Source organism: Ictalurus punctatus, chromosome 1 (genome assembly GCF_001660625.3).
Source record: "Ictalurus punctatus breed USDA103 chromosome 1, Coco_2.0, whole genome shotgun sequence".
NCBI classification, from domain to species: Eukaryota; Metazoa; Chordata; class Actinopteri; order Siluriformes; family Ictaluridae; genus Ictalurus; species Ictalurus punctatus.
In genome coordinates this window covers 6342644-6363526 of record NC_030416.2, presented here as the reverse complement: position 1 = coordinate 6363526, position 20883 = coordinate 6342644, and the positions used below count along the sequence as shown (strand labels likewise).

The 20883-nt window shown below is 45.4% G+C and overlaps 2 protein-coding genes across 2 annotated transcripts in view; both read left to right on the top strand.

The window, feature by feature from the left end:
* The first annotated feature begins 578 nt into the window (after positions 1 to 578).
* On the top strand, positions 579 to 20756 carry zhx2a (zinc fingers and homeoboxes 2a). The gene is made up of 3 exons (XM_017467298.3): positions 579 to 950; positions 15363 to 17901; positions 19842 to 20756. Exon 2 carries the CDS (start codon positions 15507 to 15509, stop codon positions 17889 to 17891), a length of 2385 nt encoding a protein of 794 aa, XP_017322787.1. The 5' UTR covers positions 579 to 950; positions 15363 to 15506; the 3' UTR covers positions 17892 to 17901; positions 19842 to 20756.
* uba5 (ubiquitin-like modifier activating enzyme 5) overlaps positions 3871 to 20883 on the top strand; it is a 171499-nt gene continuing 154486 nt past the window's right edge. The window contains exon 1 of the mRNA XM_053679763.1: positions 3871 to 3874. The gene's annotated coding sequence lies outside the window, so the exon portion shown is untranslated. The remainder of the gene's footprint in view (positions 3875 to 20883) is intronic.

The window sequence follows — 20883 nt, the reverse complement described above, 5'->3', positions numbered from 1 at the left end:
GGGTGAGGAGGGAGAGAGAGTGGGGGTGAGGAGAGAGAGAGAGTGGGGGGTGAGGAGAGAGAGAGAGTGGGGGGGGGTGAGGAGAGAGTGGGGGGGGTGAGGAGAGAGAGAGAGTGGGGGGGGGTGAGGAGAGAGAGAGAGTGGGGGGGGGTGAGGAGAGAGTGGGGGGGGTGAGGAGAGAGTGGGGGGGTGAGGAGAGAGTGGGGGGTGAGGAGAGAGAGAGTGGGGGGTGAGGAGAGAGAGAGGGGGGGGGTGAGGAGAGAGAGAGGGGGGGTGAGGAGAGAGAGTGGACACACACACACAGAGTAAGAGAGAGAGAGTAGGGGGAGAGAGAGAGAGAGAGTAGGGGGGAGAGAGAGAGAGAGTAGGGGGGAGAGAGAGAGAGAGAGAGTAGGGGGGAGAGAGAGAGAGAGAGAGAGTAGGGGGGAGAGAGAGAGAGAGAGAGAGAGAGAGAGTAGGGGGGAGAGAGAGAGAGAGAGAGAGAGTAGGGGGGAGAGAGAGAGAGAGAGAGAGAGTAGGGGGGAGAGAGAGAGAGAATCATTGGCTTTTCGCGCAGTGCTTAATATTCAATGACCTATAATCTAACACAGCAGCGCTCCGGTCTTCTCGGAGAAGGGACACCGCCTGGTCTGACTGACGGGCCTCGCTGCCTCACACTGTTCCTCACACTTTCTGAAACTTTTGACTGCTCCGCTGTGTCTCAGCGACGGCATGGAGGCGCTTCTTCTCGCGTATGCAAACGCGGCCTCTGACGTGTGCAGTCACGTGCCTTTTGGCGTCGCACCCCCCTGCGCTCGCGCATTTTTTTCGGCTGTTGTCTATAGGGTTCGGGTAGAATCTTTACATTTTCGCAGCCCCTCTATTTTGCACATCACTCGGAAAAGTACGGCACTTTCTGTGTTTTTGGGAGCTATGCTGTCGCCTTGCGGCCTGCCCTGCGCCGTGGACAGGTAAGAAACCAGCTGAAATAAAGATTCACCACAGACTCAAATCAGCAAAGCTAACCTAAAAAGTTACAACTGTTATGTATGCGTTTGCTAACTAGTTAGCAGAGAGGACGGCCAGCGCCGTGGCCTAACCACAACTCCTACTCGGTATAACGTCTTAACTTAACCGTTCAACTTTCTCTGCTGTCTCCATATCGTACAAACTGGGTAACGGAAAAAAAAAAACACCCCCCAGAGCAAAACAAGCCAAGCTCGCGTTCCGGTCCGGATATAACGCTGCTTTAATAAACGGCTCCGCGCTGAGATTTAAACGTTTAAAGCTCGGCGGTTTGGTTCAGAGCCGTTTCAAACGGAGCGAACGTGCGCGCGAGCGTGTCTTCACTCCGACGTCGAGATAAACAGCGGAATATGGCTCCCGGTGTCGACATGGCGTTCACGAGAGCGCGCGGCTTGCTGTCGCTCCGTCTCATTCGCCGGGTTCATAACCGAGGTCCGAGTTGTTCGGCGCCGGGTTAGTGTTTTACTCAGGCGAAGGGAGCGAGTCAAGCTCGCAGGAGGACTTCAGGAATGGCTGGAACTAGCTCCTCTGATTTGGCTGTGATGTAGGCAGGTGACGCCTCTTCTCCCCTCCAGCTCCCAGCACACTGCAGCACTGCGTTCAGCACTCCTCACACTCCTCCTGTCTCTCAGATCACCAGGACATCAACCGCAAACTTCACCGTCCTGGGAGTGCTTTTCATTCAACTCCTCATATACATACATATATATACATATATACACATACATAATATATATATATATATATAATATGACCGAGGCTTAGTAGTGCTTACTCAACGTGGCTCAAGGTCCCTTTCCAGAAGCTTCTGTCCCTCAGTGTCCCTCAGTGGTGGAGTGAACTTCCAACCTCAATCCGGACCGCAGAATCCGTCGCCGTCTTCCAAAAAAACAGCTAAAGACCCACCTCTTCCGTCAGCACCTAACTGACCCCTAGAAACGTTTTTAAAAACAAACACCTCGACTCTGCACACTTTGCTTCTTCTAGAACTCAATTAAAGATCTTGTACGGTTGCACCACTTGTATCGTTCTCCGCTGGATATATCGCTTTGCTTGTATTTTCTTATTTGTAAGTCGCTTTGGATGAAAGCGTCTGCTAAATATATATATATATATATATATATATATATATATATATATATATATATATATATATATATATATATATATATATAAAGATACTCTTTGGTCAGCTGGTCTGACTTGCCCCATGGGGCATCCTTCCTTTCTGATGGGAAATAATGGTCTATATTGTTAATATCTTCAACCTTCTTGTATACAGCGTAGTAGTTTGGGAGCGTAATTAGTTGTTGTTTTTTTTGGGACATCTTTTTAGTAAGATGACTTGCTCAGGAGAATTGGATCACCCCGTTTGAGTTAAGGTACATGATTTACACCTCAAGCTGGGAACGCTGGTACAAATGGGTTTGCCAAAAAAAAAAAAAAAAGAGTCCTCAGATATGGGGTGTAAAAGAGCAGGGGTGCGTTGAGGCATGATCATGTGAAGCGTTCTCTTCTGTGTATCCGATCTTTAACACCCCTTATTCAGGTTCGCGGCTCAACGGCTGGTAAGTTGAAAAGCGCTGGCCTTGAGAGAATCGCAGCCATAAAACGTGTGAGACGCGTGTGTGTGTGTGTGTGTGTGTGTGTGTGTGTGTGTGTGTTGTGTATCTTGTACAATGACATGATCATGAAAATCCCCCCCCCCCCAGCTGATATACGCTCATCACGTAGCACGGTTAATCAGTGAGTATTAGGGTCACGTTGCCACACAAATGCAGTTCTCTGTTCTCCGTTTTTTGTTTGGAGCGTGAAAAACAGTTTTCCTGAGTAGTCTTTGATCAATGATCAATCCAGGTCTTTTTTTTTTTTTATTTTATTTTTTTTTTCTTAAAGACAACTTCCAAGGATACTCTGTGTATATTCGGCTCAAACTATAGACTATAAATAGGCCTCGAGGTCAGCAACATGGGTAAAAAAAAAAAAAAGTTCTGTCTGGAGTTAAAATTTTTTGAATTGAATTAAATTTTTGCAGGGCAGCTTTTCTACCCGTGATGATAAAATCAAGACCGGAAAAGTATTGCTGCTTGTTCGGAATATATAACTGTAAATATTAGACCCTGATTCAGCTTCACTAGCTCTGGCACCAAATGCTTTTTGTGCCAGGTGACTGGCTGGATTCAAAATGGCTGCCTGCGTCGGTGCTAGAGCGCTGACGTCACCGAGGAGGCGGTTTTGCTGCCCAGGCCGTCGGTGACTAAGCGAGCAGAGGCGATGATGTCATAGCCGTGGGCTGGGCTCCTCTCAGAGCTGTGTTTTCTCTGCTGCTGCTGCTGCTGCTGCTGCTGGTGATGACTTCATCGAAGGGAAAGGTTCACTCCGAGGGTGTCTTGCCTCGCATAATTTATTATTAATCCCTACTGAAGGCTCTAAATATTCTGTTCCTGTGCTCATCTCTAACCAAGAAAGTTCAGGCATTAAGGTCCACTTTTAGAAGACGTTCTACACTCCTGCCCTCTGACTTGCAAGTCATGGGAATGAAGGAGAGCAACAAGTCATCACGCGTTCATCGGACATTTTGTGTGGTGTTTAATATCCTGCCTTTTTTTTTTGGGTGTTTGTGGAATAAATAATACATCGTCCCATTTAGAGCTGCAGCGTTCCATTAACGTGAACGATGATACACAGCAAAATGACTCGTCGAGTGAAGGCTTTCCGAGCTCAACAAGGAAACTGTACAAAAACGATATGTTTTAGTGCAACAAGTGTAGTCTTACTTGCTGCTGTGTTGGCACACAGCATGCCATCTGAGAGTATTTCCCTATGCAGAATGTCCCATCGCTTGTAGTGTCCCGTGTTATCTTTCCCCGTAGCTTCTCACTGGGTCCTGGTATCTGTGGGCAGTGTGATGTTTTTGTGTCAATCAGTAGGAATGCTTTGTCCTAGTTGAATGTAGATCCAACAGTGTTGTTGTTGTTGTTGTTGTTGTTGTTGTTGTTGTTTCTGATGTAGATGGACACATTTGAGCCATAATTGTGTATCGAAAAAAATCAAAAACCATCACGTCACAAAGCACAAGCACAATTCTCACGAACCCATGGCTCTTAAACTGTTTAAACAACTTAAAATAATAATAATGAGTAAAACGAGTCCTCGGAGTGGAACGCTCAACCCTTTAAAACCCTATATGCCTCCAATAAATAGCCAAAATATTATATTAATTTTTGGGTTATATATTTACATTCTACAAATATGTACTTTCCAGTTAAAGGGGTCCCTGGATGTCGAAACCGTTGTCAGAAGGGGTTCTGTATTGTAACAGGTCTAAATATCATCACGGTATGTGAGGATGTAGTTGAAACTCCTGTTAAAAAGCATCTTCCTGCTGAATTTCCTTTCACGGCATGAGAGGTTTTAGTTGTCAGTCCCAGCGTATGTTCTGTACACTGTGGATTTATTTGAACGTGTGTGCGCTGCGTGTAAGCGTGTGTAGTTTATATACGTAGTGCAAAGCTAGTATTTGTTCAATATATCAGTAATTGCCGCTGGCATGTAAATATTTGTTTTCTCAAGGAGATCTTCATCCATATCAGACGCCTGCGTGCTGCCACTGAGCATATTATTAAGGCATCTGTTGTTGCCCTGTTTAGCTGCCAGATTCGATGTCTTCATTATGATAATTGATCTCCAATTGCATATTTAAGAAAAAAGGGAGGGAAAAAAAACAACAACCTCGCAGATGGTCAAGAGTCGACAGTTTGGTGCATCTTTAATCATTCGGTTCTCACCAATGAAATGACGCGCGAGTCCAAAAGCAGCGTCTTCCTCTAAACTTCTAAAACACTGTTTTTGTTTTTTGGTTGTTTTACAGGATAGGGACATGCAATGTCTTTTTTTGTTGTTGTTGTTGTTTAATCAGCCTTTCAATTCTGCCGTGATACAGGTCAGTAGATTCGAACAGATGGACTGTTAGTAGATGACGGCTATGTTCACTGTATATTTGGGTTTTTCTGAAAATATTTACATTCCGAACGCTCATGGGCAAATTATGCTGACAAAACTGTAAATACACTTGAATTACACGGTAATTATAAAGCCAGAGTTAGCGAGGTTATTCGTCTACTTGTCTGTCGGTTGCTTTTGTTGTCAAGGCAGTCGCCGTGTACCGAGTCTGCTTTCTGTGCATGAACGTACAGAGTCGGGGAAAGTGTGCCGCGTGCCAACGCAGTTCAGGGGCAGTATATCTCCTGTGATTATATATTCTTGCTAAAAATATGTTTGTTTGTCCATTTTTTTTAAACCAGGCCAGAGACAGAGGTTTGTGAAAGCCAGTCCTGTTTATCCTCATATGAACATAGCGTCAGGTTCTGCTTGCGGTTCTGCGTGAGGCTCGGCAGTTCCCACACGGAGAGTTTAGTTGCTGGTTCTCGATGCGAGTTCCTCTCCAAGTAGTCTCGTTTTATAAAGGCGGTCTGCCTTTTGTTGGTTTTGATCGATTTGCAGCCTTTGTGACCTCGAGGCACGGTGACGACAGCTTTTATTTGAAGCCCCTCCAACACACAGTTAAGGTGAATGATATGACTGTGTATATATACGCTCACTACACGGGGAAGTAACATGATGGCGCTGTCAGACCTGAGCAGTGCGATATGTTCCCAGTCATTTCCACCGGAGATTCAGACACGGAAAAAGAGGGACCCCGATGACCTGTTGGGAATTGCGCTTACAGAACATCACATTTAGGATATATACGTTAGCGTACACTTAAACTTCTGGGTATACGGTGCCCTCCACTAATATTGGCACCCTTGGTAAATCTGAGCAAAGGTAGCTGTGAAAAATTGCCTTTATTATTTTGTAAAAAAATTCACAAACATCATGGATCTCAAACAATTCCAAAGACAACACAGGTGTATGTATGTGTGTGTGTGTGTGTGTGTGTGTGTGTGTGTGTGTGTATGTGTATGTATATATATATATATATATATATATATATATATATATATATATATATATATATATATATATATATATATATATTAGTGTTAAATATAGGTGTGCAACAATTATTGGCACCCTTTTAGTCAATACTTTGTGCTACCTCGCCAAGATAACAGCTCTGAGTCTTCTGCTATAACGCCTGATGAGGTTGGAGAATACATGGCGAGGGATCTGAGAGCGTTCCTCCGTACAGAATCTCTCCAGATCCTTCACATTTCAAGGTCCACGCTGGTGGACTCTCCTCTTCAGTTCACCACACAGGTTTTCTATCGGTTTCAGGTCAGGAGACTGTGATGGTCATGGTAGGATCTTGATTTTGTGGTCAGTAAACCATTTTTGTGTTGATTGTGATGTATGTTTTGGATCATTGTCCTGCTGGAAGATCCAACCACGGTCCATCTGAAGCTTTTGATATTTGATAGAGTCCATGATGCCATGAATCCTAACAAAATGTCCAGCTCCTCTGGCAGAAAAACATTAAAAGATCCACCACCATATTTAACCGTGGGCATGAGGTACTTTTCCATATGGCTACCTCTCTGTGCACCAAAACCACCTCTGGTGTTTATTACCAAAAAGCTCTATTTTGGTTTCATCTGACCATAGAACCCGATCCCATTTGAAGTTCCAGTAGTGTCTGGCAACCTGAAGACGCTCGAGTTTTTTTGTGGATGAGAGTAGAGGCTTTTTTCTTGAAACCCTTCCAAACACCTTGTGGTGATGTCGGTGACTTCAGATTGTAGTTTTGGAGACTTTCTGACCCCAAGACACAACTAACGTCTGCAGTTCTCCAGCTCTGATCCTTGGAGAAGTTTTGGCCACTCGAACCGTCCTCTTCACGGTGTGTTGAGAAGATATAGACACACGTCCAATCCCAGGTTGATTCATAACATTTCCAGTTGGCTGGAACTTCTTAATTATTGCCCTGATGGTGGAAATGGGCATTTTCAATGCTTGTGCTATTTTCTTATAGCCACGTCCCATTCTGTGAAGCTCAACAACCTTTTGCTGCACATCACAGCTATATTCCTTGGTCTTACCCATTGCTATGAATGACTAAGGGAATCTGGCCTGTGTGTTACCTCATATTTATACCCCTGTGAAACAGGTTGATTGAACAACTTCCTGTTTCTAGTCACCCAGGTGTAACAAAAAAATGTAAAATATCAATGGGAATATACTTCAAATATATTTTTTTCATATGAATTCATAGGGGTGCCAATAATTATATTTTCTATTCTATTCTATTTATATTATATTTTATATTATATTCAGCTATATTTAGCAAAGATGTTGTTTTTTATTTTTTTTAAAATTTTTTTATAAACCTGTGTTTTGCAATTGTTTGATATCCATGAGAGCAGAAGAGTATTTTTGTGAAATTTCTTTTTGAATAAAAGATGAATTCTTTGCTCATATTTACCAAGGGGGCCAATATTAGTGGAGGGCGCTGTAACTCTCAATGTTTCGATAAACTAGAATATATTCTAGTTTATATTACACAGTCGCCCAGGTCATGCAATTTTTAGACGGTCCCTTACTGACTTCATTCCTATGAAGCGCTGGGGAGCCGTGTTTTTCTGAGAGATTCGCTTCAGGGGGATTTAACGGGAGAAAAATGAAATAAAATCTATTCGGTTCTCGCCCCACTCCAGAGTAAGACAACACACATTTTGTCCATTCTGTGTGTGTATTGTTCGAGAAATCTCGTATGTGCAGTGAATCTCCGGTGACCACAAAGCAGTCTAAAATGCAGTCGACTGTGTGTGACGTCACCTCCAAACACGAACACACCCTGTAGTATCCTCCCAGCCCCAACACTGATCGGCAGGTTCCTGTGCAAGGCACGGGAAACGCAAACGCAAAGGGATTTGTGATTCCGTTTGAATATTGGCAATTGACGCCGAGGAAGTGAAATAGCAGCCGAGGTAACTGATATCTCAGTACGACGGGATCGTAACGCATAACACACGGGAAGTGCGATCGCTAGCGGACTTTGCGAACACAGCTTGTGGTCGCTTTTGAATATTGTCTAAAATACTAACCCCATATCTTTGACCTTTTTTAAAACATTCACATTCATGCAGAGCTCATTTTCACAACACGCACTCAAGGCCGTGAGTGAACTTCACTCGCCGAACCTCACCGAAGCCGCACACAGTCAGTTGGGTACGGAGAGATGGCGAGCCAGAACAGCACGAGCTTTATAGTTCTAATTAAAGTTTAATCAAACTTTGTTTGATGATCATCATCCAAAGCTCAACCGCTGAGCCGAACCCGCTGTACGAGTCACGGCATGAAGCGTCTCGTGTAAGATTGAGTACATCGTGCTAAAATACTGCTTTTACAGCGAGGTAGATACGCCATGATGCAACGATTAGGGATGTTCCTTTGCCTTTTGTCACAAATCGAGGTTCCACGTTTTCACACAAATAAACTGGAAGAATAAAGGCTTGAACAGCTTGCAGCTAATGCATACTGAGTGTTAGCGCACACACACACACACCGCTCGGTTCACAATGAGAAGATCAGTCACACACCTCCTCAGCTCTGCGATACTTGGCAACCGGTTGTTGTTATTAAATAAAATGCTCGCACGTTTATAGAAATGCTATATTAATTTTACACTGAGGAATTTTGAATGTGTGAAAAATCTGCATTTTTGCTGAAATCGAATCTTTTAAGTCCGCGATGAAGCGTTACATCATGAAGTCACCAGAAATCCACAAGCTTATTCTCCAGTGCGCTTGTACATCTGTTTGTGATATATAGTTGTCTTCGCTCCTAGCCCTGTGATTGGCTGTTGCCTGTGTCAGTCACCCAGCTGAATCACCGACCATCTCGCACTACAGGCCTGGCTTTTTACCGCCATTAAAACCCGACACTCATGAGTCTGTTGTGACGTTTTGTGTTTTTTTTTTGTAGACTTTGTACGGGAGTTTTCTCATGCTGTGGGTGTCTACATTGTTCTAACTCGTGGTCAGGATGGAACGTAAGGTTCCCTAAGCAACTTCAATTCCTTGAGCCCTTTCTGTTTGTACAGTTCCACATGTGCTTTTAGATGCAAGTGTAAAGGAGAGCTCAATAAAACACGCCAGCGTATAATCCGACAGATGAACGTCATCTGGTCGGCTTTACATTCGTTGTTTTTGTTTCCTTTATAGCCGCGAGCGTCGTTTATAAGGCGCGAGTGTTTATAAATGTGTGGAGTTTGTATGATTCAAGCGTTTGGATGCTGTGACTCAGCCTCACAGATGGATGACGGCGAAGGCTTTGACGAATACCACTGTGGTCGTCGTCTTAGCGCCGGGCAGGACAAAGACCGAGACGACGTACATGTCTGGATCCGTAGTGCAAACGAGAGCGGTGATTTCAACATCGAGCGAGTCTCAGAACCGCGACTGCGGCAGATGAGGAATTTATTCGAACGTGATTCGTACACGTTTATCTTGTCTTTTGGTGTTTGTGAATCTGCCTGTTAGGGCTTAGGAATGGGACCTCAGTGAAGGTGTACTGAATCGCCGAAGGTACTGTATTGTATTGCTTCATTCCTGGGTTGATGAAACACACATCGACATCTTGTTTGTTTTATTTTCCTTTTCTTTTCATTTCAGAGGAATCTGTCGTGGAGCACCTTTCTCTGCCCTTCAGTCACCTGGCCTTCAAGGAGCGATACTCCAATGATTAATAATATTCCTTACTTGCAGCGATAAGTCCTATAATGCAGCCGCCGCTCGTCATCACTATCCGTGCGAGCCCAGTACAGAATATTAGGAAAAAAGATATCAAAATATTCAACTTTCAGACTGGCAAAACCATTCAAAGCAGCAAAGTTCATACTACAGTCCGCTGTGTCCGGAGCGAAGCAGTTTCCTATGCTCGTTTATATTAAAGCTGATCCTATCTGAAATGGCTGCCGTAAACACCGTGGCCTGAGATGTCTGAGATTTGGCTTCTGCTTGAAAACCCCATCATCTCTTTACTTTCTCAGTCCAACAGTTGCATATCCGATTCAGTTTTAATTGTATAGCACTTTTAACAACCGGGCGTTTTTTTTACCGAAATGCAGCTATCGATGTAGATCCCTAGCGAACAAACCAGAGGTGACGGTCGCAAGGAGAAACCGATCTGATGGAGAACCCTTGAGAGGAGGAACCAGACTCGTGAAAGGAAGCGCCGTCGTCTTCTGGGTGACGCCGAGTAGTGTAGTTTACAAACCGTTACCACGCACGGCCGTAAAAGAGTAAAGACGAACGGTACCGAGTGTTCCGTACGAGCAGCTGATAAGACTCCTGGGATAAAGGGTTTATGATTACAGCAGCAGTTCTTTGGGACAAGTCTACAGTATCCAGGTATGATTATCCACTGGCGCGAGGATAGGATATTCAATTGTTGTAAATTGTTTAGGTTTTAGGGCGTCCGTCTGGAACCATCAACTACAGCGGATGCACAACTAGAGCACCGGGCTGAACCGACGTGCATTGCTCACTTTTTATTATAAATATATTAAAACAGGATCATGATGGAAGAAACATGTATCTCAACGTGGTTTAAAAAAAAAAAAATATCGTGATGAACAACATCAGTAGTTTATAGTATGGCCTGTTGTTGTAATACAGTCGGATACAGATGGCTGTGTTTTTAAAGGTGTTCGGTGTGTTGCCGCTTGGGGTGAATTTAAAATAAAGTTGACATTTCTGGACAAGGCTGGTGCGTGGTGGTGATTTTATGAGGTGGAAGAACTGAAATGAAAGAACGTTAGATTTGTTCACTCGGATGAAGCAACATGACTTCAGAGAACAAAAGATGGTGCTCTGGAGGAGGTATTTGTGTGTAAGCAGACCGTAAGAACTGCTTCTGTGAGGGTTGGTGCTAAATGACCTCTAAACCGTAACTATGACTAAACGCATGCTTTAGTTGTGATGCACACGTTATTTCGATTGCCTAGTGTGCCTAGTTTCTCCACCGCTCCGGTATTTTTGGTAAAGGCTAACAGACGGTCCGGGCACGTGACTCGACGCTAAAGCACGAGGCTGAGAAATAGGGTTGGATGTGTCTGCGTCTTCACTGGACGTTTTAATAATAATCGTTTGCTCATTACTCAAAATGTAAGTGTAAGATCGCTTTAATGTTTATTTGACGATAGTGATGATTGTAGTAATGGATCTACAGGGTAGTGGCAGTCCTCACCGAGTCTAAGGATCAGTGGTTTCTGCGCAGAACAGTGGAAATGGCTTCATTCACATCTGCTGCGTGTGGATTTTAACCCGCAAAAATTGCCTCGGCCAAAAATAGGAATGCGGAATAATGCGGATCCTCATCTGGACCTCTGGTGAGGAAAGAAAAAAACCCTCCCACCCTCGTGCCTAGGGCCGTTTCCATGGCAACCCAGGAGGCCTCTCTCTCTCTCTTTTTCTTTTTCTTTTTTCGAGCCTGGTCTCAAGATTAACACCCCCCCCCCCCCCCCCAATCCCCCCACCCACCCCCAAAAAAACAAAACTTGAAGCCTTGGGTAGACGTAAACTTCTGAAGGCTTTCTACTTAAAAGTTCAAGTTACGGGCAGCATGCACAGGGTTCAAGTGATTTTTATGAGGTTATTTTAATGACCTGCACTGGCTCTGTTTATAAACTAAGCTTCTCTTGATTATTAGAAGTTTTTTGACTTCTCAAGGGGAATCCTTATGATTTCATATCATGGATCAGTTTACGTGAAATGAAGTTGTTTTTTTTTTTTTTTTCGTTTCACATACTGGGTCAAGATGTCCTTACAACAGCTGTCGGAAATCTTTTAAAGCGGCCTGAACTAGGATTCAAACACACACACATGCGCACACGTCACTTTTTTGCCTTCAGAGGGCATTTTACCCCATCGAACAAGCATGAAATCTCAAACAAACTTTGATTTGAGGCGGTAGTTTTGTGTGTCGGAGGGAGAGCGTTTGAGGCGGTAGTTTTGTGTGTCGGAGGGAGAGCGTTTGAGGCGGTAGTTTTGTGTGTCGGAGGCAGAGCGTTTGAGGCGGTAGTTTTGTGTGTCGGAGGGAGAGCGTTTGAGGCGGTAGTTTTGTGTGTCGGAGGCAGAGCGTTTGAGGCGGTAGTTTTGTGTCGGAGGCAGAGCGTTTGAGGCGGTAGTTTTGTGTGTCGGAGGCAGAGCGTTTGAGGCGGTAGTTTTGTGTGTCGGAGGCAGAGCGTTTGAGGCGGTAGTTTTGTGTGTCGGAGGCAGAGCGTTTGAGGCGGTAGTTTTGTGTGTCGGAGGGAGAGCGTTTGAGGCGGTAGTTTTGTGTGTCGGAGGCAGAGCGTTTGAGGCGGTAGTTTTGTGTCGGAGGCAGAGCGTTTGAGGCGGTAGTTTTGTGTGTCGGAGGCAGAGCGTTTGAGGCGGTAGTTTTGTGTGTCGGAGGCAGAGCGTTTGAGGCGGTAGTTTTGTGTGTCGGAGGCAGAGCGTTTGAGGCGGTAGTTTTGTGTGTCGGAGGGAGAGCGTTTGAGGCGGTAGTTTTGTGTGTCGGAGGGAGAGCGTTTGAGGCGGTAGTTTTGTGTGTCGGAGGGAGAGCGTTTGAGGCGGTAGTTTTGTGTGTCGGAGGGAGAGCGTTTGAGGCGGTAGTTTTGTGTGTCGGAGGGAGAGCGTTTGAGGCGGTAGTTTTGTGTGTCGGAGGGAGAGCGTTTGAGGCGGTAGTTTTGTGTGTCGGAGGCAGAGCGTTTGAGGCGGTAGTTTTGTGTGTCGGAGGCAGAGCGTTTGAGGCGGTAGTTTTGTGTGTCGGAGGGAGAGCGTTTGAGGCGGTAGTTTTGTGTGTCGGAGGCAGAGCGTTTGAGGCGGTAGTTTTGTGTCGGAGGCAGAGCGTTTGAGGCGGTAGTTTTGTGTGTCGGAGGCAGAGCGTTTGAGGCGGTAGTTTTGTGTGTCGGAGGCAGAGCGTTTGAGGCGGTAGTTTTGTGTGTCGGAGGCAGAGCGTTTGAGGCGGTAGTTTTGTGTGTCGGAGGGAGAGCGTTTGAGGCGGTAGTTTTGTGTGTCGGAGGCAGAGCGTTTGAGGCGGTAGTTTTGTGTGTCGGAGGCAGAGCGTTTGAGGCGGTAGTTTTGTGTGTCGGAGGCAGAGCGTTTGAGGCGGTAGTTTTGTGTGTCGGAGGCAGAGCGTTTGAGGCGGTAGTTTTGTGTGTCGGAGGGAGAGCGTTTGAGGCGGTAGTTTTGTGTGTCGGAGGCAGAGCGTTTGAGGCGGTAGTTTTGTGTGTCGGAGGCAGAGCGTTTGAGGCGGTAGTTTTGTGTGTCGGAGGCAGAGCGTTTGAGGCGGTAGTTTTGTGTGTCGGCGGGAGAGCGTTTGAGGCGGTAGTTTTGTGTGTCGGCGGGAGAGCGTTTGAGGCGGTAGTTTTGTGTGTCGGCGGGAGAGCGTTTGAGGCGGTAGTTTTGTGTGTCGGCGGGAGAGCGTTTGAGGCGGTAGTTTTGTGTGTTGGTGGATCAGCAGCTCTGCATCTGAAGCAAGTTTCAGTGCAGTGCTGCAAGGTTTCTAGGCCCCATCTGATGAGATTTAAATGAATTCTGCCTCAATCCCAAATTCAGCCCCTTCCCTGCTGCACTGCACAGTATTAACAAGACGCTGTCTCCGCCTCCTCACACAGCAGTAACACAGTTACGTCCTCCCGTGGAAGGATGCAGCTCAGCCAGCGGAAAGGCACACAATGCTCATCTTCCTCTCTCTAGCGCTCTCTGCCCCCTCTGTGTAACATATGCCTCATCCACATTTCATTCAATGTTTGTCAAAAATGCATATTAGAAGAGGCAGTGAGGTAGAGAGGAAGCAGTATAGCACAGGGAGAGTGCCTCTAGGTCTGCTCTCGTGCCCACATTGTGCACTTTTGGGGGACACTTTTTTAATTGGTTAAGATTTAGTCATTACTTTTAACCACAATTTGAGTTATTTTCAGGCGAGACAGGAAAGGAGCATGCAATCATAGGAGAACATTATTTAAATCGGCAGCAGCTTAACCCTTCTTGCACACATGTGTTGACTGATATCTTGGGGTTTTTTTCTCTCTGAGGTAAAAAGACAGTATTTTTGGTACAAGCTCTTGTGGGGGGGGGGGGGCAATCTCTCTTGATGCTGAGATCAAATCGAATGTTGTTCTGTTACATGAAACGTTTGTAAAGAACAACCCTGTTGACCCAAATGGCTTCCCAAATTGGTTTATTTGTTAATGTATTATAAAGAGTTTACAGTATGACCAAAACCCATGTGATAAAATGTCCTGTATAACATCATCTTCATTTGCCCATAGAACAGCCGCCTTCAAAACAAACGAAAACAAAATAAAAAGTATTGGTACCCCGTATGTGCTTCTGGTCGGTTCTGCTGGAGTGAGTTGAGGTTGAGATACGAGAGGACCGTGGCTCATGCATATTTCATCACTCTCCACCGTACTGAGACACCGAGGTCAGTGCAAGCCTGACGACGATCCACACTAGATAACCAATCAGACATGCCGGAAGATATTTTTCTACCTCTGCCAACTGCGTCTCTGTCCACGCTAATTAAAACACGTAAGGATCCTTAATCCACTGCTGTGATGAAGCACGATTGCGCGTCGCTCTCTCAGTGCAGTTGCTATAACTACAACATGGAAATAAGGCCTGCGTTAATTTTTAATGAAGCCCCGCTTGGACTATGACAGGACAAACCCGATATGAATCAAGAACTTCTCTGTATCTCGAGTCCTGAGCGGTGATTACGGTCCTTTCACAACCCTTCATGTGAACTGAATACGGATAGAAAGCGTGCGTTTGTCCAAAACATGGTTCTCATTACGTGGTGTATATATTACTTTATAGTCTGTGAATTAGAATGTCGTTTCGCATGCCTTCAGACTGTTTAGAGACAATTTGCGACGCTCTTGTTTACTTTAGATCTCCTTCCTGGGTGTACTGTAATTAGGCAAAATGTCATTTTGGAAAAGCGGGGCTTCAAGAGTTTTCATTTTCTTTGTAATCCGACTGTTTTCTGTAAAACAGTGTCCAGAAGGAAACGTGTAATTAAACTTGCTGTCAGGAGATAATGGGCCCACTGTGTAAATGAACAATTGTGAAACAACGCAGGTTTGTTGGGAGACGGCTTCTGTCGACAGACATGGTGACTGGCTTCACGTGTTACAGAGGAATCACTTAACACTTTCACGTTTAGCAAATGATTTTGAAGTGGGTAGAAAATGCACATGACTGACATCGATCGTGTTGAGAGACAAATAAAAAAAAAAAAAAAGTGATTGATACTTCCTAGGGACATTATTGGCTGTTGTTACATTAAGCATGTATTTAAAAACTAGTTGTTGTATTAAAGAATATCTTACAGCTTGCCTTTTTCTTCTTTTGCCTTCCATTTAGATTTTGTGTCCTGCAATGACGTCTCATGAAGTCACCCATTGCAGCTGACATTAATGGTCAGCAGAAATATTCTCTAGGAAGTCCCCAGGCAGAGGTCCGTTCAGCGTTCACTAAGAGTCCCTCATCGAGGTTGCACAGTAGGTCATGGCCAGTCGAAGAAAGTCCACCACCCCTTGTATGATTCGGCCAAATGACTTGTTGGACCAGGATATAGATGACTGTGTGGACAGTACAGTGGAGAACGGATCCCCGTCTGTTCCTGCTAGTGAGGATTGGACCGACAAGAGGAGCATTGTAAGCACTATGCCAGCGATAGCTGATCCAGAAAAGCCTGAGGCGGAAATTCGGCCACCGAAGAAGGTGCAGGGAGGCTACGAGTGCAAATATTGTACCTTCTCGACTCAGAACCTTAACGAATTCAAAGAACACGTGGACTCCAACCATCCTAACGTCATTCTCAACCCTCTGTATCTATGCGCTGTCTGCAACTTCAACACGAAAAAGTTTGACACCTTGACGGAACACAACGAGAAGTTCCATCCTGGAGAGAGCAATTTCAAGTTCAAGAGGATAAAACTGAACAGTCAGACCATCCTGGAGCAGACGATTGAAGGTTCAAACTGTGCAGCCATTTATGAAGCTCGGAGTCCCCAGTCAGGGGAGGACCTTTCCCCTTCGAGCAAATCCATGGCTGTGAAGAAACCAAAAACTGACTGCAGGCGCCCTCTGGGAGACGGTCAAATAGACAAGCTCACGCCAGAGTTATCCAAAAAACAGATCACCGCAGTGAATGTGAATGGAACAGTGATAATCCCAGATGCAACACTAAAAGAGGGTCTCTCGCACATAATGCCATCCCTGCAGCGTCCACCGAACTACAGTTTAGTGCCAAAAATTGCTGTTCCTTTGAACACATTGAGATACAACGCATCCCTTGATGGAAACCTGACTCTAATTACTTCCTTTAATAAGTTTCCATATCCTACACAGGCTGAGCTCTCATGGCTCACTGCAGCATCGAAGCACCCAGAAGAACAAATCAAAGTATGGTTCACGACTCAAAGGCTAAAACAAGGCATCAGCTGGTCGCCTGAGGAGGTCGAAGAGGCACGTAAGAAAATGTTCAATGGGACTATTCAGCCTGTTCAACAAACATTCACCGTCTTACCTGCCCAGCTGACCCAATCCACAAAAGCCTCCCAATCCCTTATCCAGACTCTCCCATGCCAAGTTCTTGGACAGTCCGGCTTGGTGTTGACACCAGTGTCCAACGGGTCCAATGCAACTTCTGGTCCGCTTGCACTAACCGTTTCAAATCAAGCAGTACAGGCCGTCAAGAGGCCTCTCATGTCCCCTGTTGCGTCTCCAGAGCCGAAGAGGCCTTCAATAATCCAAACCATTCAGACTACTAATAAATCTGCCTCCCCTACACCCAGTCTTTCTTCAGATTGCAAAAAAACACCAGGTCAGATTAAAGAGCTGATAGCCAGCTATACTCAGTGCCAGTTTCCTGATGATGAAGAAGTGTATCGTCTTATTGAGATGACTGGCCTTTCCTGGGGAGAAATTAAAAAGTGGTTCAGTGATCAGCGTCTTGGAAACCATAAGACTGTACTGCCACTAAGGGCTGACCTTCAGTTGAAGGAAAACCAGCCTCAGAAACCCGTGGCCACTAAGTTTCCCCTTCTGGAATGGGTAAAGGGAAAATCCTCTGAGCAAATGAAAATGTTGGAGGAGTGTTTCCAGAGGACGAGCTTTCCATCACAGACTGAGATCGAAAGCCTTGCGACTGACGCCAGACTTTCCAAAACGGAGATTGACGGCTGGTTCATGGAGCGTCGTGCTCTTCGAGATAACCTTGAACAAGCCTTGCTCAACTCCATGGGCTTTAAAAGACTGGACAGAGGAGCTCTGAATGGAATACATGAGCAGGAAGGCCGGTCAAGGTCCTCTCCCCTTCCTCTTCTAACTTCTGTTTGCCCTGAAATTGACAGCAAGTCTCTCCACCTTCTAAAAGAGGTTTTCTCACAGACACAGTGGCCGTCACCGGAGGAGTACAGCGAACTGGAGCTCCAGACGGGGTTGCCTCGCACAGAAATCGTACGCTGGTTTAAGAACAACCGATCTGCTCTGAGAAATGGGACCTTGGAATGGATGGAGCAGTTTGAGACTATGAGCACCAAAAAACACAACGGGCAGAACAGCTTGCTGAGCCCCGAACAAGCGCCCCACAGTGGTGTACAGCGGAACTCCACTGAGGCAAAGCTACTAAAACTAGAGGATGACGACAAGCTGGCGGAGCGTTCGAAACTTGTCAGTCAGGACATAGTCAACTGGGTAACCAGTAAGCTAGGCCACAACATGCAGGACATTAGCCGGAGCAAGGACCAACACGGACTGGTGACGACGGACAGCGGGAGATGGGTTAAGGTTTCCGTGGCAGCTGACACTGAAAGAAAAGACTCTGAGGCACTGAGAGTGGCCACCGACCTTGAGGTTCTGACCACAGAGCACACGGTGACGGGATAAACTAAGAAAGGTAGGTCCAGTATCTCAATGATTTCCCACTCTATCGTAATATGATCAAGGAAAAAGTGCGATGACTCACCTGGAGGCTTTAATTACTCCAAACCTCTGTCAAATGCTTTTCAAATGGGCCTTATTGTTTATTTTCTCTTTTTTATAATGATTAAGGAATAGATGTTTGAGGAATAGAATTGGTAAGCCTTTACCCTGTTACCACACATTAACCAGAGGCTTGTAGTTAGAGGCTGGCAGTTGACTGAATGTGAGCTAGGCGTGCTGATGACGTAGCTAACTAACATTGTGCAGGTAGGAACAGCCATGAATTAACATGATCAATTCATTAGCTAGCTCACCGACAAGTGAAATCTCACAACCGCCGCGCAGTTACGCTTGGCCCGAAAATCCAATTAACTAGGCAAAAAAGCAGCAAGTAACATAATTGAACTCAAACGTACGACGAGCGTGGAAAATGAGCGAGGACTTTCATCTAGCTACAGTCACCGTCGTCTCCTGATAACGTCTCTGCTGACACGTTTTTCCGCCCCTACACGAAAAGGCAGAAAATGTTTGGCTAACGTTTTATCGATGAGCTCCGGTGTCCTCTCGTCTCGTCGCACGTGAGCATTTTTCGTCTTTGTTTTTGCTCGATGAAGTGTGTTGTGCATGTGAATATGCCGTGATGGCGCCGGTTGACGTGCCAGTGACATATCTGCCTGCAGTTCTCGCCTGGTTTCCCCACTGAAGCTAAGCAGGTGTGAGTCTGGCCTACTGGCCAGACTCACACCTGCTTAGCTTCAGTGGGGAAACCAGGCGAGAACTGCCTGGATGGATGTAGTTCCATCCTGGATGGGAGACCGCCTGGGGGAAACTAAGGGGTCGCTGCTGGAAGTGGTATTAGTGAGGCCAGCAGGGGGCGCTCACCCTGTGGTCTGTGAGAAGCCTAATGCCCCAGTATAGTGAAGGGGACACTACACTGTAAAAACAGCACCGTCTTTCGGATGAGCCGTTAAACCGAGGTTCCCAGGACGCTTCTCGTAAAGAGTCGGGGTATAACCTATAGTCCTGGTGAAATTTTCTATCACGGCCCCCTGATAATCCCCATCTCTGAATTGGCTACATCACTCTCTCCACTAATAGCTGGTGTGTGGTGGGCGTCCTGGTGCACTGTGGCTTCTGTCGCATCATCCAGCTGGATGCTACACACTAGTAGTGGTTGATGAGATCCCCCCCTCCCCTCCCCCTACTATGTAAAGCGCTGTACAACTGTAATGTAATGTGAAGTAACTAGTATTAGTTCTAGTTTTTGCGCTGCACCGTACTGTATAAACTGTACACTTTAGTCACAGTTTCCACATACCTTCACGCTCCTGATTCTGGAAGGCTTGTCTAGCATCCATTCAAGCAAATTAATATGTCTAGTAAAAACAGTTCCTTTCTACAGGCAGACCGTGTCGTCACTGCGCGCGCGTGTGTGTGTGTGTGTAGCAAGCGCTGGGGTTCGGAGAAGAGTAAGCGCGACAGCATTCACGAGAAATATATAACTTGTGTGGTGTGTGTTCTAATTTCATTTGATCTTTTTTTTTTTTTTGGGGGGGGGGTTTGTTTGTTTGTTTGTTTGTTTATTTATTTGTTTTTCTTCACCATGACCTCGAGCAGGGTAAAGTGTTTACTGAAGATTAATCGAGTTTCAAAAACACTGTCCGTTTTCACCCGTTCCCGGATGAAACAGCCAGCGATTACCCTGCATGTGAAATGAAAGGGGATCAATTAGGCACGTAAAGCTCCGTGCTATAAAAGAATGAACGCGCCAGAGCTTCAGAGCTTTCTAGAATACGATCTGCTTTCATATTTCTGTAAGGTATTTACCATTGAACTGATCTAGCACGCACGTCATCATGATGTCCACGTCGTGTCTGTGCTAAAGCTATAATGTGTGTTTGTTTTTCATTGCAGGACAGAGACTAGGCTGCTATGACTAACCCTGAGGTGGGAAGGAAAATAATTGCGTTGACATACTTGGAACCAATGATCTCATGCCTGGACTCTGATCTCATCAGAGGGGGGAAAAAAGGACTGCGCGTGTGCGTGTGTGTGTGTGTGTGTGTGTGTGTGTGTGTGTGTGTGTAAGCACTGACCATGGAGTGCCAAAGTCAGACTGCGATGCTACTATTACTGCTTAGGTGTTTGAGGATTATTTTTTTTTGTTGTTGTTGTTGTTATTATTTTATAGCAGAAGAGCCCATGTAAATATGTTTTTGACAGATTTGTAAAAAAAAAAAAAAAAATTTCCTGCGGATGGGTTTTGTTACAATTTCTAATACTGTAGATGTCCCCAAGCCATTTAGCTTAACGCTCCCGACGGAACGTTCGGCCTTCTTGTGAAAGGACGGTAAACTGATGGACCTGCTGGTAAAGCGCGGTCACTACGGCACTTAACATTTGAAGCGGATAAAGACAAAGCGGTGCTTCTTTTGATCTCATTCCTCAAACAAAGCGAACGTACAGACTTCTTTTCTCTGGACCATAGAAGCATCGCCTGCACACGATGGATTTAAATCCGAATCGACGTCGATGCAGCGAGGCACAAAACATGTTTATTTGTAGTTCGACTTTGCAATATTACTCTCGCGGAAGAATAGCATTTTTTATTTTTTTTTCCTTCTTCTTCTCTTTCCTTCGCATTTAAGGCGTAGTTCCATTTCGCCGTGGTCTGCTTTAAGGTAGCTCCGTGTATTCCCGTCCCCTCCTGCCACTCTTCTCGTCATGTTCAGACATGTATCAGGAATACCATATGGGTATCAAGATCCATGCTTGCTCTTTCTTTAAAACAAGCCTGCTGTAAATCAATAAAACAAACCATTGAAATGATTTTATTTTTTTCCTTCTTCGTTGTTATGACACGTACTTACACCCCATTAGACAGCCGTAGTGTATTTATTCTTTCTCTCTATCGGTGGTGTTTTGTTTAAAGCACTTTGTTCAATTTAATAATTCA

Coding starts and splice junctions, on each gene's coding strand:
- zhx2a (XM_017467298.3), top strand. CDS start 15,507: ATGGCCAGTCGAAGAAAGTCCACCACCCCTTGTATGATTCGGCCAAAT.